The 10,215-nt window shown below is 37.7% G+C and overlaps 1 protein-coding gene across 2 annotated transcripts in view; it reads left to right on the top strand.

Annotated features, from left to right (window-relative positions):
- Positions 1–473: 473 nt before the first annotated feature.
- Positions 474–10,215, top strand: part of fancc (FA complementation group C) — a 29,251-nt gene continuing 19,509 nt past the window's right edge. The window contains exons 1-4 of one of the 2 annotated variants that reach the window (XM_037976934.1): positions 474–645; positions 3,267–3,496; positions 7,573–7,660; positions 7,778–7,872. In XM_037976934.1, the coding sequence (XP_037832862.1) occupies positions 3,299–3,496; positions 7,573–7,660; positions 7,778–7,872 (381 nt within the window). In that variant the 5' untranslated portion in view covers positions 474–645; positions 3,267–3,298. The remainder of the gene's footprint in view (positions 646–3,266; positions 3,497–7,572; positions 7,661–7,777; positions 7,873–10,215) is intronic. The other variant, XM_017431289.3, reaches the window with a different exon arrangement.

Genomic DNA, 10,215 nt, shown 5'->3' with positions numbered 1-10,215 from the left:
ATCCTCAAGGTGATTGGTCATTTTGAACCATGCAGAAAAGGTTTGCTTTGAGGTCCAGAGGGACACTGTCTGGGGCCTGTGAAGTCCTGGCTATAGAGTTTGAACTCTGCGTCACCCTTTTGGTGCTTAAACCTAAAATGTTGGGCAAACATGCATGCAGTCACGCTCAAGTGACCAGGCATAAATGTGAGGAATAGGTGCACATTTTCAAAAGTGAACACATTTTCACATCATAAAAGCACAACATCCATGTATTTCATGACACCTTAGGCTTATAACGATTCAGTTTATTTAAGAATGAGCTTTATTTTAAAACAAAGGCCAAATATATTACCTAAAGAAAGCCCAAAACGTTCTTACTAAACTTTAATACATGATTGTTTTTTTGCTTTTTGCTGTTTTGCTCAATGACTCAATTTCCCAGCAGGCCTAGCAAGGAGGACGTCTGAAGCACGTGGAGTTTCTCAGCCAATGATCGTCTTTCTGACGCGGACCTCCGCGGCGAAGAGGGAAGTTCGGTTTGTTTGCTTTTTTCGCGGAAAGAAAAGCTCGACCAGTCTCTCAAAATCGTGCAGAAATGAATTGTTATGAATCACTTCTAATGTGGGGACATGCCGGTTTAATGGCCGCTCGTGTTTTTTAAATGTAAGTCTGCATTTGAAACCTCTGTTTCCAACAGTTACACAGCTGTACCGTGATTAAGTTGCTAACAAGCTAATAGTTGGAATTAGGCCGGCTACAGTAAAAAAACAAACAAACATCTAAGTGTTTAGATAGTTTAATACAGACTGACATTCAACATTTGATGTTTAAAGTTCTGCTGTATATTAACAAGTATTTATTCGTGTGTAACTAATTAATGTGGGGGTGAAATACTGACATCTAGTGGTTTGACGCAGCTGTTGCACACATGAGAGCCATGACAGTGAAGAAATGTGCTGTTATTATTTAATAATTTGTCCATTTTTTTTTCTCTCTTTCATCATTAAGCTGAATAACTCTTGAATCATTCAGGCGTAAATGGCTCCTGAACTAAAGGGATGAACCAAAGTTGTGTTGACATGGAAACTTTGCAAAGAGACAAGTTTAAATTGAATCTCCAGGCGTTTTGTTGCAGCATGCAGTCACAGTGACGTCTATTTGTTTCCATTTTTTACTTGATTCTATGAAAAATACCTAAAATAATACAGATGGACCAACATAATAGACCAGCAAAGTGATTTACAAAAAATCATTAGCTGAAAAAATAGCATACAGTAGGTGATGCATCTCTCAGGTCCTGTGTCAGGCGTTTGGTTGTTCTGGGTTTTATTTTTTACAGATACAACTTTTAGATTCTGTTCATCTGGTGTAGATAGGCTTGACACTTTTTTTTAGGCTGCACGTTATGCTGTGTTCAAACACAAGGACTGAACAAAAAACGTAAAATAGCTGTCAAAGTCCAAAGAAAAAAGTTAGCCTACAGAAGAATAGATCAGGACTACTATCACAAGAAAGCCTGGCAACCTGGAAGCAATAAATATATATACATATAAGACAGAAAAGCTGGTTTAAAACTTTTGCAAAGTACTGTATTTACTGACTTTGACAAAAAGTGTTTTGGAATTTAAAAAAAAATTGTATAACATACGGAGGTAAATTTTCAAAAAGTGATGTTTAACTCATTTGCTTTTACTGAAATAATGTCAACAATCTCATAATTGCAACAGCAAACTCAGCGAAACCCAAAATCCACAAACTTAGTTGAACAAATCCCTAAAGATAATATTTGACCAGTCATATCTTGTTCTTGCTCCAACATGAGCTCAGCCAACACCAGAGCTGCTGGTGAGGGTGTTTGGATGTGTACATATATTTTCTGCCTGTATGACTCTCGTTTTCACCAGTATTTTTGTGTAGCTACTCTGTATGTGCCCGTGTGTACATACACGTATCTGTCTGCGGGACAGATTTGAATGAGACATTTCCCCGCTTGTGTGTTTGGCGTGTTTTTGTTTTGATTTCGACCTCTGCTTTTCTGAAAAACGAAGCCCTGAAGAGACGAGTCAACAAGAGGCGTTTGTTCCTAATTTGGTTTGGCTTTTTTCCTCCCTGAAAATGAGTATTTATATATTCACATCAGCGTGCCATAGGGGCTTTCCAGCAGAGCTGATGGCAAGACATTAAACAAATCGTGTGTTACGAGGTGATCATAAAATACAAGCCTGTGGTGTCCCACACAGACCTGTCATTATGGCGAAACACAACACACACACACACACACACACACACACACACACACTATTCTCAGACATGAAACACATCCTCTCACACACACACATTCAGGATTTGCCGCCCATGTTTTTTTCTCCGTCTTCATAAAAGGTGAAGAATGTGCTGTTTATTTCTCAGTAGGCAGCCTTGAGTGTGTAGGTGATGACTTGATTGCCTGGAGCTCAGGAATTTGATCGTTAAATTGTGGTAATAAGAGGTTAGAATAATCAAATTAAAACACTGTGCTCCAGTTTATTTTCTACTTATTATTAATGCCACACATTATTCTATTAGCCACCCATACTCTTACAGGAAGCTATGGGTGATGTGGGCCACATGTCCAAATACTAAAGTAATGCCTACCAATTTATTTAACCGATCATTCACCGGATTATTTACAGATTTATAATTTACTTTTGAAGATTTGGTTGGATTTCATAACGGATGCTGAAACATTTTATTTTAAAATATCCACAAAATTGCAGCAGGTGATATGCATTCCTTCAATGAATGCTTGGCCTTTAATTTCAAATTATGATTTCTGTTGTTTTAATGAAGCGTATGAAGTGTTACCCCTGGTTGTTCATTCATTAAGACTGCAGTAAAATCTTCCCTGTGGCGTTTTCCTGTCCATCCAGCCTCTCACCAAAACTCATTTAGTATATTCTGCAAGTTAAATGTACATAGTGCAAAGTTTGCAGATCTGCTGTCGTTGTACAAAGACATTCTGCTTTTGGGAATTTTAAAACTTGCATGACGTTTGAATCAAATTGAACAAGATATTTGGAAAGGAGAGATGTCAAAGCAAATCACAGCACATTAGCAGAAAAATCTTGCTTGGTTCTCTTTTAATATTGAATTTCTGATCCGGTATATAAAGTTGCAATCATAATAAGAATTTCTCTGTTAGTTTGCCATAATACCCACAAAGGAGCAATAGTAAAATATAAAGGCTGTAGAATACTATGTTTTTAGTAAGTGGCTTTGACGGTAGTTTTGTTTATCTTCCCTAGGATTTCAGTAAATTGGTCCAACAAGGAGCCAAATGACGGAGCTGCAGCCGCTGACCCAGCTCCCAGAAACGGATGCGTTCTTGCCCAGTGTCCAGGAGATGCAGTTCTGGTTGAACAAAGCGGTGGCTTGGGGTCAGGCCGACTCGTCAGACACTGGAAAAGACACCTGTCGACACCTGAGCAGACTGGAGGATTTCCTCCAGCAACTTCTCGCACAAATCAACACTATGGTGAGCAGATTCACTGATGGCTGCAGCTTTTATTTATTTATTTTTCTGAAAAGCTGTCGTATAACAAAGATAGCTTTGAGTTTGTGATGAACTTTAAGCTCCTGCATCATATTTTCTAACTGGTGTAATGGATCTAAATAAATATCCAGTTGTAGACCTTTTTACAGGTTTAACATTCACAATAAGGCGATTTAGAGCACGTAATACATCAGGCTGAACGGGGGCCATTTGATTAATGAAGCAATAAGGTAATTAATACACAACTTTATTCTGCGTGGCCAAACCTGCTAAGTTTGAGCCAGGATTTGAACTGCAACCCAAGCGGTGGCGGGGTTCTGCTAACAGGAGCTGCTCTGTGCGATGCAGAGGCTGTGAATGTCTGGCTGGCAACACTACAGCACGAAGTTAGTCAGGTAATAACCGCATTGGGACCTTGAGCGCTAACCTAATGTATCCCCATATCAGGTCCAGCAAATCTAGGAAGGGGGCCCGAGAACAGGAGGGCTAGAGTACTTTCAAGTTTCACCATTTTGTGGTCAGCTTGTTCTCCTCCTGACTCAGACTCACTGCCTCGAATAGCCTTTTTTTTCTCACACTGTATTTTGTTTTTGTTGTAAATTACTCATCATGATGCTCCTTTAGGTTCTAATATGTGTTCTCTATCCTCCATATGTTTTATTGTAACACTTTGTTACTGATTAGAATCAGTTCCAGTGTCTTTGTCTGACGTTTTAACTCCTCTCAGCTTTGGCAACTACTAGTATATTTTTAGAGATCAAGCGTAGACGAGCAAATATTTTTCTCTGTCTGTCTCTTCTCTTGTTGACATTATTCTGGGTGTACGTAATGCAGAGGTGTCAGTGTGTGAAGAGTGATAGAGCAGATAAGAGGAGCGGATACAGAGGAGTGTGGTGCAGGATAATTGGGTTGAAGTTCTTCTTTACTGGCAACGGGCTCATAAAGGTCCAGCTGAGGATAGCCTGCTTCTTGGCAGCAATTCACATCTTTTGATGATTTTTACAACTTTCCTGTGGCTTATGGCCCAAGAAGAGAAATATTTTGGATTGTTAATTTCCAGGTTCTACAGCAGGTTATAGCAGAGTTGTTCTTTTCCAGATGCAGAAACTTCTGTGTGAGGACACAAGGCAGCTAGTAGACCTTTTAGAAAGTCAGCGTTTGGGCTGTAAAGTCAAAAACTGACATTTTTATCTGTCAGAATTACTAAGAATTAAACAAAGACTGTTTCTTTTTTCTCTTTGTTGTTAGTAAAAGTATTCCAGGGCCTCCCTCTGAGAGTCTCATAGATGCATCCTGCATTGATTCAAATTTAAAACAAGTAATATGGATTGTTATGTTATTGTTGTTCATAAAGATGCAAGCATATTCTCCCAAAATGGCGGCCTGCACTGTTGGTGTTTATCTGTGTGCACCTTCTGTGTCACAGTGCATCTCGACCTGTCCATTTGTTTAGAACAGTTGTGGAAACATAGATTCAGTGTTACATTATTCCTCATAGGAAATGATTGGTGAATCCTTAAGCTTTAAAGAAAGATGGATAAGGATTGTGGGGAACTTAGCAATCCATCCTAGATCTGTATGTATTTATGTGCTCACCACAGTAACTTGGCCACAAACTGTTCGACTCCCTCTGATTGTGTCTGTCAGGGACAGAAGTGTTGCCTCACTGTTCCTCCGTTATTTATGAACTTGTCCTGTTAGACTTTTTGGCCAGTATAAAATCAGTCACTTCTGTCAAAAATGTCTGGTTCTATTCACAACAAGGTAAGTGGTCTCAAAAAAACCCAGGGAGGATGTTGATGAGTCTCTGATGTCGATTGGTTTCTGGTCGTCAGTTACAACTTCTTTCTTTTGTGATGTCTGTGAGCACACCAGCAGTCTGAGTACTGAAGGGTTTCTATTGAAAATGAACATTCCTTTTCTATTGCATCAGTAACACACACACACACACATTTACCATAGGCTATAGAAGTAATGTGAGGCAGCATGTGGGGGTTTTAGTTTCTATTTAAACTCTGCTCGGCTTATTAGTGTTTTGCTTCTCATTAGTATTGATCTCATACTTTTGAATGAGTCAAGTACTTTGGTGTCTCTAATGGTCCGATTTGCTTTGAATGCACAAGCACAAAGCTTTCTTTTATTTGTTTTCCAACTGCACAGTTTTAATGAAACTTTCTTGTGCACTTTCAGCAGGTTTCTGATGAAAAGAGCTCTGCTTTTGCATATTGGTTTAAAAACACGTTGTTTTTTTTGTTCTTCTCTACAAGTTTTCCTCCTTTCCTCCTTCTGCAGCAAACTTTATAATACCCCCTGCAGCCCCCAGTAATTGCTTTAGGTGCTGACTACAGACATACCTTAAATGGGTATTTATTTAAAAGTGGAAACATTTCCCCTACAGTTCTTTATAATGTATTTTTACGACAGAGTAGGTACACTCATTGGATGTTTAAATTGCTTGTTATAGTGTAACAGTATGTCTGTGTAATATATGTCTTTAAATTTAATTAGATGGCAATCCCGAAGAGAGAAAAATGTTCAGAATATCTGCAATAAAACTAAAGGTGATGTGTTAAATAAAGTGTGCCTGTTCTAATTATTATTTCCTGACTAATTACATGAAACTTTCCTTTTTAATGTCACTTTGACCCCTGTGTTTTGATTATAAGTCATAAGTTTATTGCTTTTATATTAAAACTATACATTTTATCACAAAAAGCATTCTCATTTCCTAAGCCTGATGTGAAGTATGTCTTAAGGTCAGTGTGTGTTTAAGTTTTAGTTTAACACAAATCCCATTTTTGCCTAATTAAACAATGCTACTACAGTACTTGTTTTATATGTTTGGTATCAGGGATTAACAGTAATCAGACAGTTTGCATACTAAGACGTATTTTCACTGTATTCTTTAAAAAGATTGGACATCTTCTAACCTCCTGCTGCCATTTCCTGACAGGGTAACTAATCTGTACAAAGATGGATGCAGCAACCATTGTTTCATTTACTTCAGTTTTCAGGTATTATCAATCTTTAAAAACATGCATGTTTAGGCTGCCTTCAGGCCCAGGCCTCAAAAAGAGATATGTGATTTACCTGGTTAAATAAATAAAGGTTAATCTTTTATGACAACGCCATAAGATTAGGTTCTATTTTTCAATAAATGAACCATAGTGATAATATTCTGAGATGTTGTTTGGCACGAGCCTTTTTCACAATGTGGACAGAAAGAAACTGTATTTTATTACCTTTCTCGTATCTAGCTTCTAGCACATATGTTTATAAGAAGTACTTTTCATTAGATTCATGTTCTTTTGATCCTTTCATCCCTACATGGCGGTCAGGTAAGCACAATCGTCTCAGTCTGAGCAATAAGCACTCTGGCTTTTGTCAGATGTCACTGCAGTATGTGGGATTCTTCTGAAAACAGCTTTTCTATGGATTCTAATTTGCACACATGTTCAAATGTTTTTTTTTATTTCTTTTTATGTGGGTTGAATAATATCCAATTTAATATATTTACAGTTAAAGGTTTGGACAAATCAACTCAGTCCAAGTGAATAGTGGGTGTCTGTAAACCTTTGTTTGGTGTTGTATAAGATTACTGCTCATGTGTAGACATGCTTGCACACTTAAGTCATGGCTCACCTCTTTTTTTTGCATGAGACACTACTATATGGTCCTAATGCACTTCTCTTGTTAAAAAAAAAAAACTTATAAAGATGGGTCAAAGAGAGTATTCTACATGTTTATAATTAGAAAACTGTCATAAATCAAAATAATTATTGAATATATTTGAATGTTTTATCTACTGAGTACATCAGTGTATTTCTTCATTTTAAACTAACAGTTGAGTGTCCTGATCCCACAGGTAATACCTCAACTAAATAAATTGTGACTTTTTTTTAAAGTATTTTTTGTTTTTGTATTAGTGTAGTCCAGTTCAGATGTACAAACTGGAACTTTTGTTTAGTTTGGGTCTAAAAAGTCAGTTATATTCTAACCTGCTTACATTTTTTGCTAAAATTATTTTGTTTTTCTTTGTGGTTTTATGTTTATCTTAGAGCTCCTCAACAGAAATCCTGAAGAAGGTCCCCTCTTTAGGCCAGTTTTTAGGCCGTCTCTGTTGGAACCCTTACGTCACCGCAGGAGGTCAGTGTAAATTTTGAACTCTACATCATCGGTGGTTTTTAAATCGCCCTGATAAACAGTGGTAATAAATCTGGTGACAAACCTGACTTAAGTTTGTTTGCTATTTATTTATTTCAGAAACAAGCAGAGAACTACTCCTCCAGTGTCTGTGGGGTCTGTACTCAGAGAATCCAAGCGATGCTGTGGAAAGAAAAGCCAACCAGTGGATACGGGTAAGACCTGGGCTGTTTAAATCTTTCTTAAACCAGAACTTGGGCCCAATTGGGTGTTACTTGCTGGTACCTCCTAGAGTATTTAAATGCAAGTTTCTTTTGGTATTTTTTGGGGGGCATTTGTTTTGTTTTTTACTTCAAACAAGTGATATTTTTACACCTAAAGAGTTGTAGAAGAACTTTTAAAATGAGTGAAGTTATGATCAGGAATTTTCTGTGTGAATGATACCAAAAGTCAGAATCTGACCAGCTGTAACGCTACAAAGCTTGGTTATAATGTAAACAGTGTTTTTTAAGCTTGTGTGCACAACATCAGCTTACTTATTTATTAATTTTTTGGCAACATACGCATAATGCCACCTAATAATACCACTTTAATGAGCCAACGTTTCTGGAACTTGTTATAAAGGTGGTGGATGTAAGAAGAAACCCAAAATCGGATGCATATTGAAATTCACTTTCCTTGAATTGGAGTCATTCACTCTCCACGTGTCACTTCAATTTTGCTTTAATTACCATGAAGCTATAAGGAAATGACATAATGGCCAACCAGTACAATTAAACAAGAAGCTGGACGTGGTGGAGACAAAAATGAATCTCCAGCATTAATTGTTATGATTTTACTTGTGTTAAATTTTATGTAGCAGCATTTTTTCATTTATATTTCTGTTATGTCATTTCTCATCATATTAGACCTGATTCTTTTCTTGTTTATATCCTAAATTGTTCAGGATGAGTTGACATACTGATTAGTTACATGCCATTCTTTGAAAAAAAAAAAAATCAAAAACTCTTAAATAAATTCTTCTTTGACTGCCTTTGGGCTGCTGAAGAGATTTTCTGTCTAATTTACTTTTAATAGGAGTTTGCGTGCCAGATCTCTGTCTCTCCTCCAACTGGATGGGGATGATAAATGAATTAGATTGTCTCTCTGTTGGTCTAAGTCTCTGTTTCATATTTTGGAGTCAAATTAAAAGTGACTGTTTCACTGCGTCTTGTCATCAGAGAAGGATCCGCCTTTTATATTATTGCTATCCAACACGACTCTCTGTGTGTTCTGTGAGCGCACAAAGACAGGAAAGAGAACAGAGGGAAGAAAAGATTCTGCAATTTTCAACTTTGAGAAAGTTCACACAGATGGCTCACCATAAACAATGGGAGACCTACACATTTTTGCCAGATTAACTGTGTGTTTGTATTCTTTTGATTAATTTCTCAGCTAATAAAACATCTCGCTAATTAAAACAGGGCCTTGGAAGTAAATGTTGAATTTGCCAGATGGTCTTTGACCTGTTGGAGGGGGGAAGCAGAGTGCATGTGTGTGTTGTAGTATCTGTTGTTGTATCTCTGTGTGTCTGTGTGGAAATAATGTACTTGGAAAAAGTACAAAGATGTGTGAGTGAAAGATATGATGATGAGGAAAGATTCTAATCATTTAAAAAAACAAAAAGAAACTAGAAGTAAATTATAGAGATGGAGCAGCTTAGTTTGTTCCTCAGATTATTCCCGAAACACAAAATCAGTTTTGACTCAGTTAACTGTTTATTCTTAGGCCCAAATGCCCCCAAAGTCCAGCAACAGAAGATGTAATACTTTGTATAGTACTTACTTTCTTGTAATAGTAAAAATGTATTTGTTTGACCAGATAAAACAATCAAACCTGTTCAGTTTTTGTTCCTAGCCTCTGCAGAAACTAATGTAATGCAATCTGATCTGATTCAAGTTTGGGGTCACCAGGGCCATTTTGTACTAAATTAACACAAATCTATTTAAGCTGTGCTTGCTTAAAGGGTCTAAAGAGCAGCGGAACAATAAAATCCGACCACCTCTGTCTTTCGCTTGTCCTCCAAAGGCGCTTCAACTTACCGCAGATGAGTGGCGGGAAGCAGAGAAAAACCTTTTCACCACATCTTAGCCTGTTATGTGGAGCAGGTCGGAGATGGTCTGTTCTTATGTCTGCTTTGTCATGCAGAGTGAAGCCTGTTTTCTTTTGTCCTGGTCTGATCTTTCTCCTGCTGCTTTCATAATAAACTGAGGATCTGATGCTCTGTGGCACCTTCACACTGTGTTTGGGACTGTTCATGGTGGTCCACATCGTATCGTCTAAATGCATCTGTTATTTTAGCTAGTCTATGTACTGTAAACAGCCACACATTTGACTCAAACACTATTTATCTGTCCTCTTGTCTGTTTTTGCTTCAGCCTCCTGTCTGCCTCTTTTTTTTCCACAACTGAGCTTTCACACTGGGTTTGATGGATTCTGGGTGCAGCCACAAAGCTTCAGGCTGTGTCAGAGTCATTAACTCAATTGGTCTGTTTTCTTGACATCCTGTGCTGGTAGAG

Source organism: Kryptolebias marmoratus, linkage group LG1 (genome assembly GCF_001649575.2).
Source record: "Kryptolebias marmoratus isolate JLee-2015 linkage group LG1, ASM164957v2, whole genome shotgun sequence".
NCBI classification, from domain to species: domain Eukaryota; kingdom Metazoa; phylum Chordata; class Actinopteri; order Cyprinodontiformes; family Rivulidae; genus Kryptolebias; species Kryptolebias marmoratus.
The sequence above is the reverse complement of the archived record's forward strand: the minus strand, read 5'-3'. Positions and strand labels throughout refer to the sequence as shown.